The sequence below is a fragment of the Podarcis pityusensis genome (assembly GCF_964106645.2).
Source record: "Podarcis pityusensis genome assembly, chromosome: Z".
Taxonomy (NCBI): Eukaryota; Metazoa; Chordata; class Lepidosauria; order Squamata; family Lacertidae; genus Podarcis; species Podarcis pityusensis.
In genome coordinates this window covers 28,762,557-28,789,233 of record NC_138044.1, presented here as the reverse complement: position 1 = coordinate 28,789,233, position 26,677 = coordinate 28,762,557, and the positions used below count along the sequence as shown (strand labels likewise).

The window sequence follows — 26,677 nt, the reverse complement described above, 5'->3', positions numbered from 1 at the left end:
GCCCTGAACTCCTAACGCTTTCTCTGCTATGGGTGCTAACGTGGACTAACGTCTGATAATGGAACCAGTTGAATGCAGAGTGGACATTAAGTTCCTGTACTTGAAAGGGTGCACACCATGGGAGACGTTCGATGAGATGAAAGGGACTTATGGGGAGAATACCCCATTGTATGACGTAGTCAAGCACTGGCACCATCAGTTAAAATGTGGTCAGACTTTGGTGGTATAGCTCCCATTCCTGGGTGACCACAGTCCACTATTGATGAAGACACCATCCAGCAAGTGCAGGCCACCATTTTGGAGGATCGCTGCATAACCATTCACCAACTAGCTGCAGATGTCAAGATCAGTGTGGGCTCTGTAGAAAAAAATAATCCATGACCATTTGCACGTAGGAAAGGTGTCTGCATGGTGGGTTCCCCGGCTGCTGACACCTTTCCAGAAGCAGGAACGAGTCACATGCTCTTTTGGCCATGTGTCATGAAAACCATGATAACTTCTTCGCCAGACTAATTACTCAGGAGGAAATATGGGTCCATCATTATGACTCAGAGACTAAATCCCAGTTCAAACTATGGAAGCACTCTGCCTCACCACCTCCAAAGTAGGCATGTGTCCAACTGTCAGCCTGCAAGGTCATGCTCACAGTCTTTTGGGACTATTGCGGAGTAGTGACGATGGCTTTCCTGGCAAAGGGTACCACAATTACCAGGACATACTATGTTTCACTGCTGCAGAAATTGCGGAAGGCCATAAAAATTGAGAGGTGTGGTATGCTGACCAAAGGTGTCTGCCTCCTACAGGATAATGCCCTGATTCACAACTCGCATGTTGTTCAGACAGAAGCACAGCCCCTCAGGAGAAATGACCAGACTAATTTTAACAGCATTCCAGTCTTTTACTTTGGCTTAATCACTGGTTATTTTAAGTGAAATGAATCCCAGGTTTACTGCTACCACCCTCTGCCACACCCAGCAAACTGCTTCTGATGGTTACCTACCATGGCTGGTAAATAATAATCTAATTCTATTGCCAGAGACATTCTGGCCATGCAATGGGTACCTGGGCTGAAAGTAATTTATATGCCTTTTGGAAACAATAAAAATTAGAACATACAGTCCACGTGCGTGAACTCTGAGTTAATGAAGGGACTTTACTGTTCAATGAATGAGTGCCTTGGTGTTCACTTTCCTTTTAACATGTTCCAGAAGAGGTGGGAATGATTCCTTCAGTTCCGGATCAATGGGTTCCCCAGTGATGTCAATGCGTGGCTGGCAAAGCCGCTCTGTGGTACCTGTCAATGATTTACCTGTACCTCCCTGGGCACAGGTGACTCAATTCCATTTTAATTGCTTTCAGATCTTACAGGGCACAAATGAGGATCAAGAGACAAGTCCAATGAAAGGTTGCAGTGAAAGCTTGTGAGAAGGAAATGGCCATAGCAAAACCAAAGTATAAAATATCTTTCAGAAGAGCGAGCTCAGCTGTCCTGGCTCTCACTCCAGATGTAGAACTTGAACTGTCAGCTTTGTTTCCTCCTAAAGGCTTGAATGCATGAATCAGAGGCAAGGCACGAAAAGATAAAACTAAGGTAAGCTAAGTTAGGATTGCTGCCGCCTTTGGTGAATGGAAGGTTCATTTGCCTTTAACAGTTATGTTGCAGGCAGAAATTGCAGCTGGCCCTAACATTAGGCAGAGTGAGGCGGCTGCATCAGGTGGCTGGTGCTGGGTGGTGGCAGTGAGGTGTTGGAGGACAGAGCCATGTATCCTACTTTGCAGAAGACGGTCCTCTATTTGAAAGTATCCTGGCTCCCACTCAAAGCAACTCACAGAAGCTCTTACATTTGAGTAACAAAGAGATCTTTATCGAGGGAAGTGTACACTCCCATATGCCAAATACGTATTTTAAATAAGATTGATGCTAATAAGCCATGCACAGAAAGGGCAGTTTTGTCCCCAAATCTTTGAGTAGTAGTTGGTGGATGTACCAACATGCAGCCTTGCAATATACAGTAAGGCTCTTGGCTATTATAAGGGCTTGTAGAATTCACATTTGTTGTCTGATTCTGCACTTGCAGAATCAGACAACATTGCAGTAGGAAGGTGATTTATGCCAAGTCAGCCCACTGCACCATCTAGGTCACTATTGTCTACAGTGATGAGCAGTGGCTGTCCATGATTTTGGGCAAAGGTCTCTCCCAGCTCTACCTTGAGATGGAATTTAGGACCTTCTGCCACTGAGCTGCAGCCTTTCTGTACAAAGGCTATGTGGAATTTACATAGCACTGTATATGTATTGCAAATATACCCAGTTTAGAGTAGAAGGGGTGGGGGTGGGGAGTGTCTACGTGCATTCTCACCAAGAAGATCAGTTTGACTCTGCCCGAAATTGCCAACTCTCATCTCACCATCCATTTGCTCTCTTCATCTTTTCCATAGTTTTAAGCAGTGCCTTTTTTCTGGGGGAACGCAGGGGTATGCATACCCCTAAACATTTTGCGAATCTAAGTTTGGCCTCATTGAGGGGCAGTATTTCAATATGAGTAGGAAAATGAGAGTACCCCTAAACATTTTTTTAAGGAAAAAAGCGCTGGTTTTAAGCAAACAATTCTGCCCACACCTGATCCTTCCCCCCAAAAATGACATAGTAATTTCATCCCCTGTCACTCCTGAGTGATCACCTGGTTATTGGGAGCTGTTTTTCCAAGATGCATGAGCAGCTCTGAGAAGAGTATTTCAATGGAGGAGGTAGCATTATAAAAGGATCTTGGCTGTACTCATTACAGTTTCATCTGAAGCACTCAGACTCTTCCTTTGTATAAATTCATCATCTTTCACTGTTAAAAAAACACCTTCCAGCTATCATTAGAACCATTTAAATAATCATATCAATAATTTACCATCAATAGGTTTTTATTTCAAATTACAGTTTTGTTACCGCTGCTAAAATCCGATTACAAAAGTAGCGGGAGTTCTGCTGCTTCCTACCCAGAATTTTAATAACAATTTATCCCCCCCCCCCACCTCATAACACTTGGTTTTATCCAACTAAGTCCTATGAAGCATTGACCCACTGAAATCAATGGCTGCAACTAATTTGCCCGTTGATTTCAATGGGTCTACTCTGCACAGCTCTCAGTTGAATGCAACTGTATGTTTCAGCAGATTATCTGCTGAAGTGAGGTAAATCTGGAATACAATGCAACTGAGTTCAATTTTGACCTCCATAGTACTTTGTGATGACCCCAACATGCTTTCCTAACAACAACCTGTAGAGGAAAATGACATCTTGCGCTGTGATAATTGAACATCAACAATGCTTAAGAAAATAAACTGTAGACCACAGAAAATTCAGTTCCTTGGTTAAAGAGTAAGCACCAGGAAATCCGCCAACGTTCTGTTCTGGGGCTTTTGTGTGTACTCTGGAAATGCATGAGTGTTGATTGTTACTTGGGAGGGACCATTGTGTACTTTTAGATAGGTAAATGCAAAATATTCAAAAGAATAACTTAACTCCTGCCACATGGAATGATTTCAGATGGAAAAGGTAAGTTGGCTTTCTGACTGGACTCAGGGCTTTATGTGTTTTAATGTATCTTCTTGCACATGGCTGATGAATTTTTGTGAGGGCTGGTTTTTTTATTTATTCATGACCTTCTGCATTCAAAGCAGATGCTCTACCACTGACCTACAGCCCTCCCCATGTAGGAGCTATAAAGCTCTTCTTGTATGGGCTGGGATTTGGAGCAACAATAGCTCGCTCTTCTGTGTTTGGGGGCATTTCTTAGTTCTTACTCCCTGGTACACCTCTGAAAGTAGCCTTGGCATCAAGCTACAGTGGGAAACTCAGACACAGGAAGCTGCTTTAAACTGAGTCAGACCATTGGTCTGTCTAACCCGGTATTGCCTACAAGCAAGAATGGCAACCTGTGGCCTTTCAGAAGATGTTGGACTACAATTCCCATCAGCCTCTCTCAGCATGGCCAGTGATAAGGGATGATGGGAGTTGTAGTCCAACAACACATGTGGTGCCACAATGTTCACCATCCCTCATCTACACTGAATAGCAGTGGCTCTCCAAGCTTTCAGACCAAGTCTTTCAAGACCAGGTATTGAATCTGGAACCTTTTGCATGCAAAGCAGGTGCTTGACTACTGAACTCCAGCTGTTCCCTAAGCTGACTTGCCCAACACCACCAGGTAGAGGTGGCACTTGAATCCATGTCTGTCAGGATCAGATCCACCACATGAAGCTCATTTTATAATGAGGAATCAAATCTTATGGAAATCTCAATTCCAAGCTTTTCTGCACAGGTCTTTTTAAATTTCTGTCTTGCTGCTTGAACTCAACAAGAAGCAAATAATTTTTGTTCCAGTTCTACTAAGAATGGAAACAATTATTGGATATCATGTGCATTATCACACACATTTTTATGTGTATGATTACACACATTATTATCAGAGGCTGTTCTTTTTTACCTGCCGTCCATTCATTGAGTATTCCTGAGATATTGAAAGATCAGTTGCAAAGCTTGGAGAATGGAAATGGTTTATGTATTTGGGTTGTGCACTGGATTCAAATGAGGTCCAAATCCTGGACCATATTGGGTTCATTTGGAAGAATGTGGGTTGCAATTGAGTTGGGCTGGGGTAGCTCAGAACGATCTGGGGATAGTCAGGAGGTGTGGTGTCAAGCATGAAGAAGGAGAAACCAGAAAAGGAGGGATCTACCTGGTGCCCACATACGATACAATAATCTTTATTGCCATTGTCAAAACAAAAAAATTCCTTCCAGTAGCACCTTAAAGACCAACTAAGTTAGTTCTTGGTATGAGCTTTCGTGTGCAAGCACACTTCTTCAGATACACTGAAACAGAAGTTGCCAGATCCTTCTATATAGTGAGAAGGTGGGGAGGGGTATTACTCAGAAGGGTGGTGGGAATGGGTGATTGGCAGATAGCTGAGATGAGCCTGTTGACGACTCTTAACGACTGCAATAGGTCTTACAGGAAAAAGCAAGGGGTGAGAAGGTGAGAAATGGCTTTGTCATGTATAATGAGATAAGAATCCAATGTCTTTGTTCAGGCCAGGTCTCTCCATGGTTTTAAGTTTGGTAATGAGTTGTAATTCAGCAGCTTCTCTTTCCAGTCTATTTCTGAAATTCCTTTGTAGTAAAACAGCTACTTTGAGATCTTGTATAGAATGTCCTGGGAGATTGAAGTGTTCTCCTACTGGTTTCTCTGTCTTGTGATTCTTGATGTCAGATTTGTGTCCGTTTATTCTTTGGCGTAAGGTTTGGCCTGTTTGTCCAATATAGAGAGCTCTCTATATTGGACAAACAGGCCAAACCTTACGCCAAAGAATAAACGGACACAAATCTGACATCAAGAATCACAAGACAGAGAAACCAGTAGGAGAACACTTCAATCTCCCAGGACATTCTATACAAGATCTCAAAGTAGCTGTTTTACTACAAAGGAATTTCAGAAATAGACTGGAAAGAGAAGCTGCTGAATTACAACTCATTACCAAACTTAAAACCATGGAGAGACCTGGCCTGAACAAAGACATTGGATTCTTATCTCATTATACATGACAAAGCCATTTCTCACCTTCTCACCCCTTGCTTTTTCCTGTAAGACCTATTGCACCTTCTCACCCCTTGCTTTTTCCTGTAAGACCTATTGTCGTTAAGAGTCGTCAACAGGCTCATCTCAGCTATCTGCCAATAACCCATTCCCACCACCCTTCTGAGTAATACCCCTCCCCACCTTCTCACTATATAGAAGGATCTGGCAACTTCTGTTTCAGTGTATCTGAAGAAGTGTGCTTGCACACGAAAGCTCATACCAAGAACTAACTTAGTTGGTCTTTAAGGTGCTACTGGAAGGAATTTTTTTGTTTTGACTATGGCAGACCAACACGGCTACCTATCTGTAACTTTATTGCCATTGTCCCATACAGAACAACGAAATTGAAAAAATCTACACCAGACATTCAAAAGCCAACAAGCCTGCTATCCAAGCTATCCCAGCCTGGTTAGCCCCCTAAAAACTCTGATACTCCATAATTAAATACAATATACACCCATAGAGAAGAAGACAGATGTAGGTATAGGTGGATACCTTCACCTTCCAAACTCTCCTTTTTCCTCCCAGGCCTCCCCACTCCTGAAGCAGCACTGTGCAGGATCAGATCCTCCCACTTACCAGTTGGGAATCTCTGACCCTGCATGTTTCCAGTTGCTGGTTGCTGCTCATTTCATGTGTACTCTTTTTGGGAGGGGAGGAAAAGGAGGTGTAGCATCTCCTCCTTCCCCTCCTGATTGTGTGTTAAAAGAGGGTTTCAAAAACCCTTATCCTTGCCTCCTGGATATTTTGTTGGACACAATCCTACTGTCATTGGAAGGGCATCTGAGGGGCAATAGGATAGACTGGACCTTCCTCTGAATGAAGAGAGCAGAGCTGATTATTGATGCCCCGTGGAACTGGTAGGGTGGAAGGCAGAGAGGTCAAGAGTAGATTGAGCCAGAGCCGGTGACAGGTGGAGTCAACTCATTCTATCTTTCCCGCTCATTCTCCTCCCTGCTGAGTTCTACAAGTTCTACACAGAGGAGGTTGACAGGCAGTTCCAGGCTGGTGGGAGCTGCCTGAGGGCAGACTGAGGTTGCTGGGGCAGTGTCCTGTTCCCCTAGCTGACCTTTGCCCTGTGAGTGCAAAAATCTGGACTGCACTTGCCATTTCCCTGTCTGTGATCTGATTGTGCCAACAGGAAAAAGGGATGTTATGGGGGGGCATGGACTGAGGGAGATTTTAGATCATGAAATGGTAGATAGTTGGAAGGGACCCTGAGTATCATGTAGTGCAACCCGCTCCAAAGCCTTCCCATTCCCCCAGCATGCCCCCCAAAATTGGGGGAGAAAGTACAGGAAGTGACTGTTTTAGGTGTGTGTACAACTGCACCCAAAAACATCACAAAAAGGGACGGGAACAGAATGGGGTGTTTGCAGGCTTTTTCAATGGTGTTTCAAATATTCACAATTTCTTGTAAACACACGGTGCCTTGGAATGCAAACCCCACATTAACAGGGAGATGCCTGTACGCTAGATGGGGGGAGTGGGAATTGGAAGGGAAAAAGCAGGGATGGAATTGTGTGTGGAGGGGCCTATAAAAGCACCTTCAGGCTTAGGATTTGTCAGCCCCATCACTGATTCTCCACCCTCAACCCTGTAACATTATTTTTTGTTTACAGTGGTACCTCGGGTTACATACACTTCAGGTTACATACGCTTCAGGTTACACACTCCGCTAACCCAGAAATAGTGCTTCAGATTAAGAACTTTGCTTCAGGATAAGAACAGAAATCTTGCTCTGGCGCCGCGGCAGCAGCAGGAGGCCCCATTAGCTAAAGTGGTGCTTCAGGTTAAGAACAGTTTCAGGTTAAGAACAGACCTCCGGAACGAATTAAGTACTTAACCCAAGATACCATTGTATTGTTAAATTTTTGTTACTGCTCAAATTATGCTGTTATTATGCAAGACAAAAAAATCCTTCAAAATTATTTAGGAACAGAAAGTTGTAAGAACATAAGAGCTTGCTGGCTTGGGCCAGTAGCCCACCTTGTCCACCATCCTGTTCTCACAGTGGCCAACCAGATGCCTCTGGAACACCCACAAGCAATGACCTGAGCACAACAGCACTCTCCCCTTCTGGGGTTTCCAGGAACTGGTATTCAGAGGCATACTGCCCCCAACAGTGGAGGCAGAACATAGCCAGTAGGGTTAGTAGCCAGAAGGAGAAACAGGGAAGAGAGGGAGGAAGGAAGGAAGGAAGGAAGGAAGGAAGGAAGGAAGGAAGGAAGGAAGGAAGGAAGGAAGGCTTCTGTGACTGCAGAATGCAGAACCATGGAATGCATGCACAACCTCCATTCTTTAATGGCACTCATTTGAATTCTGGTCCACTTTGCACCTGGTTTTGACTCAGTAGTTTGAAAGCTGCTGCAGGGTCACCTTCAAAGTCAGCTGAGTCTGGCTTGAAACATTCCCCCTGCCTACCTGCCCCCTTTCACATTTCCCCATGACTGCACTCAGCAATGTGCAGCTGACGCTGTATCATTGGGCTATGTGCCACCCACCCCTGGCATGGAATCTCGTCTAGCCAGTTTGCATTAGCCATGTGATGTAGAGTAAACTCTGGTTTAGAAGCTTATTGCCTCAGTCAATATTTGCAATCGCTTTAGGGAGGGAAGTTTTCTTTTACTCTCTCTATCTCTCTCTCTTTAAAACAGCTTTGACTGACGCAAAAGTCCCCAAGCCCCCTCAAAATCTCCGTAAATGCTGATGGGTGTGCCTCACTCACCTCCTCTTCCACAGATGTTTCCGGCTTTGAGAAGAGCTGAAAATGAAGGACAGGTTAGAGGAGCTCAGGAACAGAGTGAACGAAGACGGGGACTCTCTGGATCTAGATGACACTCTCTCCTTTGACAACCCTATTTTCCAAGAGGAAGAGGGCAATCCCATGAATAAGGTTTTCCAGGAGATAACCAGTCTCTCCTTGGCGCTGAATAAGCTGGAAGAGTTATCTGAGAACATCGACAAGAAGCAGCAGCAGGTGCTTTGCTGCACTACTGAGGAAAGCATTTGCAGAGAGAAAAAAGAGCTGAGTGCAATCAAAGACTCTTTCACCCAGGAGGCCAAAACCCTGCAGCCGAGGCTCAACAGCATCCAAGAGGCTCTCACCAGGGACAGCAAGCAGTGGCTGGCCATTAGCCGCATACGCCACATCCAGCTCTCAGCACTTGTTGGCCGCTACCGTGACATCATTGCCCACCACTACGCCAAGGAGACACAATATGTGGAGAAGCTGAAGGAACAGATCAGGAGGCAAACGGAACTGGCTGGCTTGGATCTCCAGGAAGAGGACATCAAGCGGATGGTGGAGAGTCCTGTGGTGCCACGCATCGTTGGCCAAGACTTGGAAGTGCTCAAAGCCAAGCAGCATCTGGCCTTGGCGCAGGTGCGCCACCAGCAGCTGCTGGACTTGGAAGCGCAGATTGGCGAGTTGCACGCTCTCTTCCTGCACCTGGAGATCCTGGTTGCAGAGCAGCAGGAGACCATCAACAGCATCGAGTACAATGTCCTGCATACCCTTGATTACATCTCTCAGTCGAACGAGGAGGTCAAGAAAGCCCTCAAATATGAGCGGCAGTCACGGTTATCTGCTGCGTTGTCTGCAGTGCTGGGCCTCTGCGCTTGCTGCACATGCCTTTCGTGTATGGCGACTCCGAGTGTGATGAGCTGAATAAAGAAGTGTGGGCACACAGACATTTTTTCCTAGACTTAAAGGCTACCACTGGTGACTAATGATAGCACTCTGGAACACTGGATGTGCATGTCATTGCAGGTCAGTCCTGGATAGTTGTTTGGGGTGGAAGGAAGCATTTGCAAGGCAACTAAATGCATCTTCACTCCCTTTTGCTTATGGATTTCACCAAGTTTTTTTGTTCTGTTCTTAAGAGCATGAAAAGAGGCCTGCTGTGGATGCTTTTTCTGGCCAGCATCCTGTCTCCAGCCCCGCACAGCTGAATGCTTCAGGGAAGTAGACAGGCATGACGTGAAGCTGATGCAACAACAATGAAAAGGTGTTCATTTCTTCAACTATGTCTGTAGGAACATAGAAACCTGTCTTCTACTGAGTTTGACCATGGGTCCATCTAGCTTCACAATGACTATGTTGACTGGCAGGGGATCTCCAGGATTTCAGGCAGGGTTCTCTCCCAGTCCTATCTGGAGATGTTGGGGACTGAAGATGGGACCTTCTGCATGCAAAGCAGGTGCTCTACCACTAAGCCGCAGTCCTTCCCCGAACAGCTCTACTGTCTCCCAGTTAAGAGGAGTTAAAACCCAGAAAGGCAGTAGAGGTCAAACCAGCCCAGAGGCCAAATCTTCTGATGAACAATACTCGAATCATAATCCCAAATGCATCTGAAAGGAAGGTACTTCTGCATATCCTCATAACACTCTCTTCTTTTCCATGTTTTCTGTGTTCCAAATGGAGACTTTGGAAATGTAGGGCTGGCCCAGTAATGCAGCAGGAGGCTTAAGTGACCTGCCAGGAAGGGGGATTAGAGGGAGGCAGGAATCAGTGCGGCAAGAGTATTAACCCTATCTTGGGGTGGGGGTTGGTGGAGGTTGCACATTTGCAGTTTGCTCCGCTTTTCTTGGGCTGGCACTGTGAAAACAGGTTCTGTGGCATCTCTCAACTCTGCTGAAGTCTAGCTTCAGTGAAACTGGAGATTACTGAAATATGTATAGCTCAAAAGAAAGTTGTAGAATGCCATAATTCACCCCCATGCAACATCTTCCTTCCTCATTTTTTGCATAACAGAGTTGCCACAAATTCTCCTGATGTGTCCATGGTTAGAATGCATTACCATCAGTGGATGCCCCTTGGACAAGTGACTCCCCCCTCACCAGCAGGGTCTTCTCAGTGGGCCCTGCTGCTAGGGCATGTGGCCCATGGTACTGGCCCTGATCCCCATAAAAAGAAAGCGAGGGATCCCCCCCCCCCGCCCCACCTGTAAGACGAGGTCATTGCAACATTTGGAACAAAGAAGAAAACCAAAAACATTGTTTGGTTTACTGGCTTTATTTCCTAGATGCTTAAATTGATCATGTGTTTTACATCCTGGCTCCATTCAGTTATGATTTCAAATGGCTTCTGGTTGGTGTAATTTGGAATAACCTACAGTATGAATTAAGGGTGTTAATGTTTACATAAGAAGGCAACGTGTGCATGCATGTAATATATCTATGTACTTGTATACATGCACATTACATATGTATTAATATGCATGTGTATATAAATTTGTATAAAATCATCTTACACAATTACGCAGGTCTTCATACTTTTATAAGGTGTGGGGGGGGGGGGCTTAGAGGAAAAGCCATAGGTCAGTGGCAGGGCACAAGCCTTGCTTGTAGAAGGTCCCTGGTTCATTCCATGCCATCTCCAATTAAAAAACGAGCAAGCAGTGTGCGATGGAAAAAGACCTTTCTCTCTGCCTGAGATGCTGAAGAGCGACTGTCAGCCAGTGTAAACAATACCAAACAAATGGTCTGTCTTAAGGCAGCTTCCTATGTGCTTGCCAGGAGTCTAAAATAGTTTTCTCCACCTGCAGTCTGAAGCGGCAAATATATTACTCTCCTTATTAACCAGTTTTATGCACCACCCTTCATAATGTCAGCAATCCTAGGGCTTTCCCCAAAATATAATTCAACTCAATTGTCTACAAATTTGTTGCTTTAAAAGGGGGTGGGGAGGAAAGGTGAAGTTAGAGTCTTTTCTTGTATTTCTGCACAATAGTGAATAGGTGAGATATGAAGTTTTGTTTTTCTGAACTGGGATTCAGATTCAGACCCAGTCTCGATGGTCAGCTTCCAATGAACTCCAGGATGAAAAAGAGCCACCACCCCCCCAAGGGGCCATATTGGGGTCTAAACAGAATTTTGCGGTTGGTGCACATTCATATATTTTAATGAATTTATTATTGCACTTAATATCCAGCTTCTCCTCCAAGGAGCTCAAGGTGGTATACATAGTGCTCCTCCTCTCCATTTTATCCTCTTAACAACCCTGTGAGGTAGGTTAGGCCGAGAAAAGGTGACTAGCCCAAAGTCACCCAGTGAGTTTCACGGCAAGGTCACTTTAACCATTACACACCATTGCCCCTCTCTATAAACAGGAGGGTTGGGGAGGGGAGGCTTACTAAGAGGAGAGCGTGTTCTGCAGCCTGGGCCAACCAGAGACATTTTGCTGTCTGAGATGACATCATCATTCAGCATGTAGAAGCTGACCATACTGCTTTACAAAACAGCATCCCATAATGTTTGGGAATTTTTAGTTTACAGAAAAGGTGTCTGAGAGGCGACATGATAGAAGTTTATAAAATTATGCATGGCCTTGAGAAAGTGGAAAAGTTTTTCTCTCACTCTCTTAACACTAGAACTCAAGGACACGCAGTGAAGCGGAATGTAGGAATGTAGGAAGACAGATGGATACCAATAATTTCACTTTTATTTTGCCCGTTTGTTTTTTTTAAAACGAACAAAATTGTTTTAGGTTATGAAAGAAGATGATTGTTTTCCTCAGATGCAAGCACTTAATGCTAACTCTCTGAAATCAAATGGAAATATGAAAAAGGTGACTGAGTGGAAATTGAGGTTTGGACAAGTGAATGCCAGTATTTCTTTTTTAAAACAGGTTTGGTACAAAGCACAGGGTTCAAACAGCACTGCTATCTTGAAGATACAGAAGTACAGCTGCAAAGAGCCAGAGGCAATTTTTCTGTGTTTCACTGTCCACTATGTTAATATGAGACTCAAGGCTAAACTCCCAGTATTAATAATAATACTAATACAGATGGTAGGTGGGTTCGTGTGCCTGATAAATATAAACAGATTCTGCTTTGGATGCAGAGATGTTTTAATTAGTATGTATGTGTAAGCCGCTGCAAACTCAGATCTGCAAGAACAGAACATAAGAACTGGATATGCATTCAGCAAGCTGGGGAGAATATCAGCTTTCATTTACTCCCTGGCCCGGCCCCAAATTCTAGTCCTCATGTCTGCAATGGGAAACCTAGTAAAATCTCAGAAGCGATGATTGCGGGGGGGGGGGGGGAGGGTTAGTGTTGTTGGCTGTTATGCAAGACAGCCTGTGATTGGCACCTCAGACTCCTCCACAGCACCATGTCCAAGCAGAGTTAGAGCTGAAATTGTCAAATATACCTGTTTTGCAAAATATATCCAGCACGTAGTATTCTCTTACCTTTGATGCAGAATTTGAGGCTGCCTCGCTGTAGGATTTAGACTTGCTGCAGATAGGCACAATTCCTTTCATACCCTCCGACATTTCACAAGCGAAAATAATGAAAATCTTGCAATACTGCTATTCTTAAACTGAGAATTGCTGCCTGAATCCAACCTGATCTGCATGACCTGATGCCTGCACAGACCTGACCATCTCTTCACCACATTGGTGTATGTCAGGGGTAGACAACCTTGTTCGCTCCAAGGGCCAGATCCTTACCCGGATCAGCCTCAAGGACCAAATCTAATGTCCCAATGGCATCGGGTGATTTGCTGCTTTGAAGTCCTCAAAACACCTCATAGACAGCAAGGCGCTGCTATAGCAAAGGGGATATGCATTTTAGCAGCAGTTTCAATGCAAACCCTTTCCCGATTCATTGAATCCTGCTGAGCTGAATCAGAGTATGCATGTCAAATCCTACTGCATGCAGGGAATCTGCTCATGCAGCCAAACTGAGCAGGATTTAGCCTCTCACCAGCTGACAAGTGTGTGTATCTGTTAAAGCCTGCTACTGTATTGTTTTCTCATGACAGTCCATGTGGCCTGCACAGCCAATGCGGAATTGATTCCCACCCCCTACCCATCAGTTAGCAGGGGCAGACCTTGGTAATATGGCATCCTGTGTGAAGCCAAAATTTGACACCCAGCCCTCACACCACCTTCCCAAAGGCGGATAAGGGAGGCACCGCGCTTTGGGAAGGGAGGCATGAAGCTCTGGCAGGGTCCTAAGAGTCTTCCTTCCTCCTTCCCAAAGCTGGGCAAATGCTACTAGGGTTTGGGAAGGAAGAATGAGGACTCTAGGACCTTGTTAGAGCCCTCACATCTCCTTTCTGAAGCTTACTAGGCTTTGGGAAGGAGACTTGGCCCCTGCGCCCTGTGTGGGGAAACCAGTTGCACTGCCCTAAATCTGCCTCTGCAGATGGCATTATTGAGTGGTGTTTGCTGATGGACAGGTGGATGCGGTTGGTGGAAAATGGACTTGTGGGCCAAAGTGGGCTCCCTGGCAGGCAAAGATGGGCCCATGCATTGGAGGTATCAAGTGCATGTCCATCATGCTCACATATCCATGCTTACAGCCTTTCCCCCCATAGCAGGCTGTTTGCCCTGTATGGGGAAAACCCACATAACTGTACCAGAGTGAAATGTACTTCTCCTGATCATGTTACTTTTACTTTTTTTCTCCCCGCTAGGCACTATTCATTGTAATAAAAAGTAGTCCACAAGGCTTTGGAATGGCTCATTATCAGAAGGAGAGTAGCGGCCACAGAGCTGTGAATACTCCATACTTTGTAAAGGCAGCTTCATGCTGTGGAAATGCTTTTCTATATAAATTAACTTGTTTACAAATTGGACACACACAATTCGGCACACTGGAGGAAGCCATATTAAAAAGGATTAAGCTCAACAGTCCAGGGAATTTATAACCGGCTTGGCAGCCCTGAGTATATTTCATTGAGACAGCCTTCTCAGCTAAATAAATACTATAAGAAAGGTGGGTTTTTTGTTTTTTGTTTTTTACAGGAGACTCTCAAATCCTTTCTTGACATTTAGAACAGCATATCATGATTTGGTAATGTAATCTTCCGACAGAGACACCTCCAAGGGAAATAAATTTGCCTAACTCACTTAACAAATGTGGAATGGGGAGTTCTGCTTGACAATTCTTGCTGCAGTTCAAGGATGGGATCTGATTTGTAAAATGAGAGGCACCACGGTGGTACCTCGGGTTACATACGCTTCAGGTTACATACACTTCAGGTTACAGACTCCGCTAACCCAGAAAGAGTGCTGCAGGTTAAGAACTTTGCTTCAGGATGAGAACAGAAATCTGGCTCCGGCGGCGCGGCAGCAGCAGGAGGCCCTATTAGCTAAAGTGGTGCTTCAGGTTAAGAACAGTTTCAGGTTAAGTACGGACCTCCAGAATGAATTAAGTACTTAACCTGAGGTACCACTGTAATACTGTTAAAGGGTGGCTTTTTTCGGTGGGGGGGGGTTGCGTGTGTGCCTGAGCCCCGTTCTACTTCCTGGCTCAAGCATGAATTTAATTCCTGGAATAGCTCGCTTCCTAGTGAGGTAATGGCCCATGTATGGGTCATTAAGGTAACAAATGAAGTGCCTCACATGGGTGGCCCTCAACTCCCTCAACTTGCTGGTAATTAGAAAGGCAAAGCCCAGAGTTGAGTTGGTGTGTGTGTAGTAGAAGCAAGAATCAGGCTGGGCAGCTGAGAGACAGAGCCATGCTGGATCTCTGCCAGAATCCAAGGTTGTGGCAATAGGAGAAACAAGACACTCTTAGGATGTTAATGCTGCGAGCCCCTCCGTCGAAGGTTCAGCTTGTATATATGTGTAAATAAACCACATATCTGAAAGACACTGCGGTCTCTGCTGTCCCTCATTTCTGAGGAAACTGAACCCTGAGTAAGCGCTTGGAACCCTTGGAATCTCACACTGCTCAGAGACTGGGATGGTTTGCAACAATACCAATATCTTCAGTGATCTATCTATGCTTTTTGTACTGTACAGCATCTGTACAGTTTTGCTTTGATTTTATCTGTGCTTTTTTGTATTATTATGCTGTGCATCATCTACACTGACTGGCGGTGGCTGTCCAGGCTTTCAGGAAAAGTTATCTCCTCGCCCTACCTGGAGATGCCAGAGACTTAACCTGGGACCTTCTGCATGCAATGCTCTGCCACTGAGCTACAGTCCTTCACTAAATTATCTGGGAAGCTCAGGTCCAGTCACCTGATCTGAAACAGATCTAGGAATGAAGAACACCATCTTAAATGCTGCAGCTTGGTCTTTTGTTACAGTTGTGTGAAAGAGCTTGCCCACATCATTGTATCTGGTGCCAGGATATAGTCTAAGGCTGAAGCTAAGCAGTACTGAATCTGGTCAGTGCCTGGATGGGTGACTGCCTGAGAACCACCTGCACATTGGCTTAGTTTCCACAATGAAAGAAAGGCAGGCTATAAAAGGCAGAAAATACATATGCAATTCTGGGTCAAACTCCCTGGTGATCCCTGGAGAATCAAATGACACAGTTCTTGCAGGGCTGTCTAAACCATTTTGCTGCTTGACGAAGAGGATAAGCCGGTTCCTGCTCCCCAAATTCCATGTATCATAGCCAACTTGACCCAAAGCAGTTGACTCTTTTTTCAGTGATGAATGCAGGGTAGGCAAGGTTGCATACATTGCCCCTGTCCTTTTGCCTCTCCTCAGAATGTGCTACCTCGGCCAGCCACACTGAACACTTCTGCATCAAACTGTAGCTGGAGGATCATAGTTTTGAGTGCTTCCATGTTAAAAACAAAGCAAAGCATATACAAATCAATCTGCTGGTAATACACTAGTTTTCTATGCATGTAAAGGAACATGGGAATATACTCTGGACCAGGAATATACTGCTTGGCCATTCAGTGAAGTTTTGCCTACTCCAATGGGTAGCAGTTCTTCCCCAGAGTCTCAGGCAGAGTTCTCTCACATTAACTGCTATGTTTTTGCAGAATGAGCCAAGTTTTGTGAATTCATTGCTCCACCCACTTTTGCCTGTGGCCCTGCCCACCACTGGCATGTGGCCCCTGGAAGGTTGCCCAGAAGGGAATGTGGCCCCTGGACAATATTCCTCACTCTTGAAGTTATAAAACAATGCCAGAAAGCACACAAGAAATAATGCCAGAAAGTAGCCAATCAAACCTAGAAAAATATCAACTTAGTTTCAGAATGTCTGAAAAAGTCTTTTGTTACTACTTTCCCTTGTGCTTTGCTTTGTCAACAGGCTTTTATGTGTATAATTTCTCACTCTAACCACAGACCTGGATATTTGTCCACTTAGCTCTTGGGGGAATCTTTTGTCCTTTTCCTACTTGACCTCTGAATAATTTAATTAATTCATCTGCTTTAATTTAATCAGCAAACCAGTATTAATTAAAAGGGAGATGATTCATTGAGACATTCCTTTAATCAGTGTGTAGCCCTAAAAGAAAGAAGCAAACAAAAATTAAACAGCAGCAGTCATCCTGGTCCACCTTAGGGTTTTGGATATGACTCAGGGAGGAGGCAATGTCATTGTTGACCCTAGGGACATCTTTGTATCCTGGAGGAAGTGGTGGGGGAATTTAGCTATTGATAGCCTTATCCTCCACCAATTTGCCTAATCCTCCTTAAAACCATCCAGGTTGGTAGCCATCACTACTTCTTGGTGGAGCAAATTTAAGTACGCACAGTGTGAATAAGTGCTACCTGTTGTTTGTCCATAACTCCTCTCCATTCAACTTCATCAGATGATCCTGTTGCAGTCTAGTGTGATGAGAAAGGAGGGAAAAACCCACATTCTGCATACCATGCATAATTTCACACACCTCTATCATTGTCCTGCTGTGAATGCTGAAGACTGCTCCCTACAAGGCCCTTTCCACCTGGCCTAGGGGGTGGGGCCCAGACTCACCCTGCTCAACATAAGAGACTCCTGGGAGGGTGGGACATTGCCTGCTGCAAGTGCTGAAGAGCCCAGACTCACTGGAACAAACTCTGGAGTTGGGGCAACTGTTGAAAGTGTTTTTAAAAGTTTTATAATAGTTTTTAATCTGTTGCATATTATTTTTTGTTTTTGTTTTTGGGGGATGAGGTAAACGTTTAGATGGGGCTGGGGATTATTTTAATTTTAGTATAACCATAAATTGTGTGGGGGTTTTCATTAGTTTCTACTGTTTTATTGGTTTATTGTATAGTCTTTATAACATATTCTGTTCTGAAGGGGAGAGGGTCAGGGCTGCCTGGGAGTGGGCCTCAGCCAACAGAATGGCTGGGGCAGGTTCCACAGTTTGGGATGCACTGAGACACCCAATCGCAGTGATCATGGGTAGGAGGAGGAGTTACGCTAGGACCAGACCATGTCATTACCGAGGAGGCAGATTTAGTCGTTGTTTGAAGACTATCCCTGCCTCCGGGTCTGGTCTTGACCAGAAGGATACTGGAATCAACAAGGGAGACCCACATGACTGTAAGGTGCTGCTGCAATGCCAGGTCAATGATCCACAAGACCACTGTCATCCACGATTTGATCGCGGGTGGAAGAATTGATCTGGCATGTGTGACAGAGACTTAGTTGGATGAAGCAGATGGGCCTGTCCTTGCTGCTGCTTGTTCACCAGGTTTCTCTTACGCACAGCAAACTAGGTCATATGGGGGGGGGGGGAGGGTTGCAGTGAATTTTAGGAAGTCATTAACTTACACTGGGCGTCCTATTGGGAAGACCCAGTTTTCTGAGTGCATGTTCTGGAAGTTGGGCAATAGGGGAAGTACAGGATTCCTTTTGGTGTACCGACCTCCCCGCTGCACCAAGGATTCCCTGCCTGTTGCAGGTTGTGGCGGATGTTCTCCCAGATATACCTAGTTTGGTTGTCCTAGGGGACTTTAACATCCATGCCAATGTGACCTTACAAGGGGCTGCTCAGGACTTCGTGGAAAGCATGGCCTCCATGGGGCTGTCCCTGAATAAGTTTGGCCCAACTCATAGTCACAGACATGCCTTAGACCTCTATGGACGTTGGTGATCTGACACTAAGTAAAAGTGAAACAAAAGAAGTGCCATGGTTGGATTACTTCCTGGTACAACTGGACTTCTCCTTGACCCATCGAGCCTACCAAGTGGCGATAGTGACAGTGAAGAGGACTTTCTTCATCGCCTCTATTGCATCTGCAGAAAAAAGTAGCAGGAGACTCTTTCAGGTGGTTCGCAATCTAATGGAATCACCTCCACCATCAGGCCCCAAGTTCTCCTGCAATGATTTTGCAAAGATTTTTGCAGATAAAGTTGCTCAGATTTGGAATGAGGTAGACTGCACCATGGGAGCAGGGGTGGGATGGGTGGGACAAGTCCTGTCTAGTCAAGTTGCATGGGATCATTTCTAATCTCCTATCTCCGAGGATGTAGACAGACTGCTTGGATGAGTGAAACCAACCACATGTCTCCTTGATCCTTGCCCATCCTGGCTCATAAAAGTGATCTGGGAAGGGATGAGCAATGGGCTCTGCGGGGTGGTGAATGCTTCCCTCTGTGAGGGAGCCTTCCCAGATCTGCTGAAAGAGGTGGTTATTAAACCACTTCTTAAAAAACCATCTTTGGACCTGGCCAATATGGCCAACTATCACCCAGTATCAAAACTTCCATTCTTGGGTGATTGAGTAGGGGGTAGCTGAACAACTCCAAACAAACCTGAATGTGGATGATATCCAGCTCTACCTCTCTTTTAAATCAGAACTGGTGAAGGTCCTGTGTGGGTGCCTGGAGGCAGTTGGAGGATGGATGGTGGCTAACAGATTGAGGTAGAATCCTGACAAGACAGAAGTATTGTTTTGGGGGGACTGGGGGTGGGTGGGGGTGGGGGACTCCCTGGTCCTGAATGGGGTAACTGTGCCCCTGAAGGAGCAGATGTGCAGCCTGGGAGTCATTTTGGATTCACAGCTGTCCATGGAGGCGCAGGTCAATTCTGTGTCCAGGACAGCTGTCTACCAGCTCCACCTGCCCACAGACTGTCTCACCAGAGTGGTACATGCTCTAGTTATCTCCCACTTGGACTACTGCAATGCGCTCTATGTGGGGCTACCTTTGAAGGTGACTCGGAAACTACAATTAATCCAGAATGCGGCAGCTGGCTGGGAGTGGCTGCCGAGACCACATAACACCGGTCCTGAAAGACCTACCTTGGCTCCTGGTATGTTTCCGAGCATAGTTCAAAGTGTTGATGCTGACCTATAAAACCCTAAATGGCCTTAGCCCAGTCTACCTGAAGAAGCGTCTCCACCCCCATCATTCAGCCTGGACACTAAGGTCCAGCTCTGAGGGCCTTCTGGCAGTTCCCTCACTGTGAGAAGTGAAGTTACAGGGAACCAGGCAGAGGGCCTTCTTGGTAGTGGCGCCCACCCTGTGGAACACCCTCCCTTCAGATGTGAAGGAAATAAGCAACTATCTGAATTTTAGAAGACATCTGAAGGCAGCTCTGTATAGGGAAGTTTTTAATGTTTGATATTTTATCATGTTTTTGATATTCTGTTAGGAGCTGCCCAGAGTGGCTGGGGAAACCCAGCCAGATGGGCGGGGTATAAAATCATCATCATCCTCAACTCCCCCCCCCAATCAAAAATAAGTCTCATAAGTTGTAAACTTTCCTGATGGGGTAAGAAAGCTTCCACTGTCAGAGGCAGTAATGCTTCTGTATACCAGATGCTAGAAACTGCAGGAGGGGAGAGCACTGTCACTGTGTATTTGGGCTTCCCAGAGGCATCTGGTTGGCCATTATGAGAACAGGATGTTGAGCTAGAAAGGCCACTGGAACTTGCTGGAACTCAGTTCCGGTACCTCTCAGGTGGATGCCATTGCCATTCCAAGAGAACAAGGGAGTCCCACACCTCTTTTTCTAGATAAATAGCAGTGGCCACAGGGCTAGTCTTATGCAGGAAAGTCTTATGTTCTTATGCTCTAGCCTCTTGATCATTTTGATTGCTCAATTGCTTCATGATATAAAAGAAAAGATATAAAGGAAAACTGTTCAAAGGCACATTATGGCAATTCTGCACTAGATGAACCTTTTTTAAGGGCAGCCTTCTGTGGAGCGCATGGTGGCAGTCCAGTTTGGTGTATGTCCACCAGTTATGGAACTCTGTTAGCCTCCTTGCCCAAGATGCCTGCCTTCTCTTTCAGCCATGGGTCTCACACTACAACATCTGATGTGTTCAAAGAGCCAAGAACTTTCATTCTGACTGTACTGGAGGACTCGTTTTAATAACTCCATGCTGAAGTCTGTGAGAGCTGCAATATTTTTGGTATGATTCTTTCACTTTCATTCAAAGCCCTGTTTGGATGTCATTAGCCTTTGTTACATTATCTCCTCTGTCCAGCCTGTCTTGGTGAGTCATTCCACATAGACTAGCAGATCCTTTAATAATTCAGCTCGTTAGGAGATGATATCCAACTGTCCTTTGGAATTGCCTTGAAGACTAAAGAAGAAGAAGAAGAAAGGAAATCTAAGAAACCAAGTTATCCCAGGAGAAGCTATTATCTCCACTGCCCATAAGGTGATGCTAACAGGAAAGGCTGCAAAGTGGGGGACAATGACTTCCATTCAGGATTTCTAAAATGTTGAAAAACTTGCTCATGAGGCAGATGGGCAACAGCTGCAAATATTAACAAAGCATGGATGGGATTAATTCCTTTCTTCCACATCAACACACCCTGAAAGAGTTTCATTTGTGGACATGTCTTGTCCAGACAGGCACTGAGGAAGGCCTAAGGATGGAAGAAGGCATTATTTCCCATTCAGCTCTCTCTATTAATTGCATGCAGCACTGTTTCTGTCCCGCTGTATTTCTCCATCTGCCAAAAACTGTTATTCTTCTCACTGTCCACTGTGGCAATATTACAGAACCTCTTATCATTGGCCATGCTGCCTGAGGCTGATGGGAGTTGAAGCCCAACCTTTGGCGGGCCACATTTCCTCATTCCTGCTATAAAAAGGTTACAAAGGAGAAATATAGAAGGACAAGAGCCACAGACAAGTGGCTAGCAGGACTTCACAGCAGAACAGGGCTTTGTTTTATTCAACCACTTAATCCCAAATTAAATTTCATAAAAGGCCTGTGATTGTACTACAGAATAATAATAATAATAAATAAATGCTGATGGTATTCTGGGCACTGCATGCTTTTAGGGCAATGAAAGGAAAAACACAATTTAATCTGTTTAACAGACTGTGTTATTGGATTTGGACTTCCTTGGCACTTTGGGGAGAAGTCCTTTTGCTGTTATTCAGATTCAGAGTGCAATTGGGTGCCAAGAACTGCAAACAACACACACACACAGGCGCCATTGTGGAAGTGTGGCATGGGAGGACTCAAAAGCTTGACCTCCCCCAGGATTCTCCAAGCTCCTTCCCTGAATTTTCAGTTTTTATTACGAAAGAAGAAGTAGAATCCACTTTTACGTCAAGAGAAATAAGGAAGCAAGATCCAGGCCATAGCTCAGTGGTAGACCAGCTACTTCTTATGTGGAAGGCCCCGGGTTCAACCTGCAGGTAAGCCTGGAAGAGACTAGGGCTCAGCACAACCCTCCTCAATCCACCCCATGGCTCCAACCCAGGGACCCCCAGTCAGGCCAACCTGCCTTTATCCAATCTGGGTACCACTTTACCTGCCTCAAATCCAGTCCCAAATTAATTTGGAGAGTGTGGCTTATGTTTAATTAGGGTTAAAAACATACGGCTGGGGTGAGACATTACATATCCTTCCCCCATTTCTTACCAAGCATGGGGTGGTGGTGTTTTCATTTTGCTGGATGCTCCTGTGGAAAAGCTGCTTACGAACGAGCATCTTGTACCCCACAAGATTTCTGCACTGATATTAGGTTGAGGCAACAGGCAGGAAGGAGAGGCAGGTGTCATTGGGGGGAAGTAGGCCCAGACTGGGAAGCAGACCAGGATTGGAGGTGGGGGAAAGGGGCATGTGTTGTAAAAGGCTGCAGTCTGGTGCCAGGCATTATCTGAGCAAGTTGGTCACTCAGAGCTCTTCCTGCCTCATGTGTGCCTCTTCAGGACTGGAACAGGACAGCAACAGATGCTTGTTGGAGGAGAAGCCCCAGTTCTTCATTGAGGTTTTGTGGGTTGGGAAGCAAGGGGTCACAGAGGCTGATGCTTTATCTATCTGGGGCTTGCTTTGAAAGTCAGATCAACACATGGTCTCAAGAAACAAAGGAAACACATGCTGGAGGGTGCATGATATGGCTAATTGGACCTTTGTCATTAGCATTACAGACTGTGCTGGAGAGGGAGAGCAGATTGCATTTAGCTCTATGCTTATTTGACGGGTGGCCCGCCCCCCACTCCATTGGTGGGATATGCTGGTTTTCTGTAATTTTCCTAGTGCAAAAATAATTTCCCTAAGAACTATTTTCTTTCCCTTTAGAATATTTTCACTTTGTTTCATTAAAACCTTGTGGTCTCCAATTATACACCACTCCATATATATCCCCCCCCCCAAAAAAAACCTGCTCCAACACCCGGTGTGGCCCACAGGGGTGGGGCTAGCCGCCCGCGGGGGTGCGTCAGCATTGGCTTGTGTCCCAGGGGGGTGCATCAGTGGCAGGAAGTGTCCCATTGGCACACGTCCCAGTGGGGTGCGCCGGTGGTGGGGAGTGTCCCGGGGGGGCAGAGCTCGCAGTGATATCACCCCCCTCAGGGAAGGCACATGGGGCGGCCCACACCCACCACACCCACCTTGCTCTGCTACTGCCTCACCTTTCTTTTAACTTGTGGAGGGGCTGTGCCATCCCAACCCACTTTTTAGCCACAGCTAAAGTTACAGGAGCAACAAGTTGATTGCTCAGTTGAGATCTGAATGTGGGTTCTAATTATCCCAACTACACTTCTCATTTTCAAATAAATATATTTGCTGAAACTGCATGTGTCTGTGTGTGTGTGTGTGTGCGTGTATAGAGGACTGGAAACAATTAATTAGAAATTTTCATTAAGTATAATGACACTCTCCAAGAACACTTTCCAGGCCTTTCTAATCAAGCACAGCCTTGACAAAGCTGTTTTTAACCTTTACACTGGAACACAACTGGAGAAATGACTGAAGGCATATATATTCCTCCGAAATGTATTGTTCAATAAGCACAGGATCAAATGGCCTCTGATTAAATCCAAATAATATGACATTTTGGAGTGGAAAATGTCACTTGGTGAAATAGATTATGATCTCACCCTTTGCATCAAGCCAAAACATCCTTGATATGTTAGCAATAAAACTTTTTCTTTTTGGAATTTGGAAACGAGGCTACAACCTACTTGTGAGGGATACCTCCTGCTTTCTGTCATTTGTTCCTGATACATCTTATTCCAATTTTCTCCCTGTTTGGAGACATGCCTCCTTAAATTTTGTTAGATACAACTCAATGGAGTTGTCATTCTTCAATGTTCGACTCTGGGTCGGCTCTAACATTAGACAGAGTGTGGCATCTGCCTCAGGCAGCAGATGCTTTGTGGCTGTAGTGGCAGCCTTCCAACCATTCCTCCTAAGCTTCCTATTAATTCTCCTCTTCAGATCAGAGCTGTGTGTTGGCACATGGCCCGTTGTGTACACTATCCTAGTGCAATGGAGGACTTGCCCCATTGCCAGTCTTATATCAAGATTTCTGTGCCAATCCAATCAACATCTTGCCCTCTGCTTCAGGGAGGAGAATATCCTGGGCCAGCCCTGGTTCAACTCCCTCCCCAGAATCTACAGAAGAGCCTTTCTTCTATCAACCTAATGTCCTCAGTATGATGCCAAATTGCATCAGCCGCAGCCAGGGTGGATAATGATCAGGCATTATGGGAGCTGTAGTCCAACAACTTCTGCAAGGCAACAGGGTATTTATTTATAGCATTTTATGCTCATCCTTTGTCAAATGATCTGAGGGTGAGCTGCGTAAAGCTGCACTAAAAGTTAAATATCTAAAAAGTAAATTTCTAAAAAGTAAATAGCAGGTGCAAGCAGCCTGATCCAGATTGTGAGGAGTATGAGGATTTAACTCAGGAAAACTCAGGATTTAACTCAGGGAAAGGAAACCTGATGCACACTAGAAGTTGTTGGATTCCTTCTCATCATTACTGATCCTTAGTCATATTGTCTGGAGCAGATGGGAGCCTTGGTAGCAAACTTTCCCCAAGAGCTGGGACGAGGAGAAGCAGGTGGAAAAACCCGCCTTTGCTGCAAGAGGTGCCTCTGAAGATTGCTTTTTCAAACTCCCGATAAAGTCAAATGTCAAGGAAGCAAAAGGGGAGCTATTTCAGTATTAGCAATTCTGTATGCAGCTGTTGATGATGAATATGATGTGTGCAATTAGAACAGCACACACTATTTAGTGCTCCGCGTTTTGCAAAATGGCTTTCTGTTCGAGTAGGTCCTTTCCCATTTATAATCAGCGACAGCTACCATTCACTGCCAGGAAAGCCTGATTCATTCTGATTCACTGCTGAAGTCCCTGCACTGCCTTTTGTGTGTGTGTGTGTGTGTGTGTGTGTGTCCACGTGTGAAGAATAATACAATATTCATGCTCTTTGATGGAGCCAGCGTGTATGTTCCTCGTGGAGGTACAGGCCCTGCCTTTTGAATTACCTGAATAATGGGCTGTGCCTCAAATGTAACTTCAGTGAAACTATTTGAAAGTCACAGTTTGGATAAATCTGGGCCATGCTGTAGCGTTCCCCCAAAAGCCTACTCAAAGTGAATTCTGAAGACTGCATGTTCTTTTTATACAGCTATGCTTGAAATTCTCCTAAGAGTTTTGCACGTACAGGAAAAATACATGCAGGCTACCTCAATATTTTTTTCCTTTCTTTCAGAGAAGAATACAGCTGAGCTGCTTTGAATTAAAAGACAACAACAGCATTCAGCAGGTGGCCCTAGCCTTTCCACAAACCATTAAAGACTAGAGATAAGGAAGAAATTTGGTTCAGATTACACTTAAATATGAGCCCACCTAATCTGCACTTCTGAAAACAATATGTGAGCAAAGTCGTCCTTATGAAATTCGCACTTCTCTGATTTTTTCCAATGCAGTTTGCTAGGGTAAAGTGTACATGTAAGTGCATACATTGATGAAAATAAAATGTATCATATTAAGGGAAACTGCAGATGAATTTTCTTGAGGACTTAAAAAAAATATCACAAAATGAAAACTGAATACTTACCTGGCACGGGAGACACCTTTATCATGAAGGAGGTTTTCCCAGGTTGAGGCTCATCCATTGCACTGCAGGTGTGCTGACCCCTGTGATTTCCACAAATGCAGGAAACTCAATGGGATAATTTCTGCTAGTGGGGGACTGTGCTCATGTTTTCCCCTGGGGGAAAAAAGAAAGACTGGAAAAATGAGAACTGGAAATAATTTGAAATGGACAGGTTTGCCTGTACCTACAAAGAGAGCACAATTAAGGCAGGTCTCTAGCGTAGTTATCCCTACCACACAGGAAAAGTAGGAAATTGATTTCATAAAGTGATATTTTAGTAAACACTGGGGAAGCAGAATATACAATTGCCACAATTAATGTTGAGATATAACTGCATAAGGCAAGAACACTTCCTAGGCCTCTGACATGGCCCTAATCATCATCATCATCTGCCAGCTGATGTCATAGCCTGAAAGTGGTCAGCTGACCTTGGAGTCCAGTAGAGAGACACTAGGTGCTATAAAATTGAAAATAGGTAGAGTTATTGAAAAAAGGTAAATGAGTAAAACTGTTCATGTGACAACAGTATACATTTAGCAAAAAGAGGTGTGGCCGCACAGAACAAAATACCTTGACTGTCAAAGGCCAATAAAAAGAGTTGTATCTTCAGCAGATGGTGAGAGTTGAACAATGAAGATGTCAGGCACAAGGAAAACACAGGAAAGAGCAAAATACAGAGAGTGGAAAAATAAGTAACAGCAGGTGCACAGAATGTAAATAGTATTTTTTTTAAATATCCCAGGTAATGAGCTTTGTATTCTGTTCAAGAATCTGGAGGTATTTTCTTTAACATTTGGAAGGATTTCATAACTCAGTTTTGGGAATAAATATTTATAGTGGTACCTTGGGTTATATACGCTTCAGGTTACAGACTCCACTAAACCAAAAATAGTACCTCGGGTTAAGAACTTTGTTTCAGGATGAGAACAGAAATTGTGCTCCGGCGGCGCAGCCGCAGCGGGAGGCCCCATTAGCTAAAGTGGTGCTTCAGGTTAAGAACAGTTTCAGGTTAAGAACGGACCTCCAGAACGAATTAAGTTC

General features: G+C 44.9%; 1 protein-coding gene across 4 annotated transcripts; it reads left to right on the top strand.

Annotated features, from left to right (window-relative positions):
- The first annotated feature begins 1,389 nt into the window (after nt 1-1,389).
- LOC308468845 (syntaxin-3-like) lies at nt 1,390-25,531 on the top strand. Of its 4 annotated transcripts, XR_013981889.1 has the most exons (3): nt 8,209-9,993; nt 20,572-20,693; nt 25,250-25,531. XR_013981889.1 is itself a non-coding variant. In XM_080991327.1 (2 exons), exon 2 carries the CDS (start codon nt 8,400-8,402, stop codon nt 9,297-9,299), a length of 900 nt encoding a protein of 299 aa, XP_080847453.1. In that variant the 5' UTR covers nt 1,390-1,591; nt 8,287-8,399; the 3' UTR covers nt 9,300-10,887. The 4 variants fall into 4 exon arrangements, 1 of the variants encoding a protein (XP_080847453.1); XM_080991327.1 differs by lacking the exons at nt 20,572-20,693; nt 25,250-25,531 and adding an exon at nt 1,390-1,591 and having other exon boundaries at nt 8,287-10,887; XR_013981888.1 differs by lacking the exon at nt 20,572-20,693.
- Nucleotides 25,532-26,677: the final 1,146 nt, after the last annotated feature.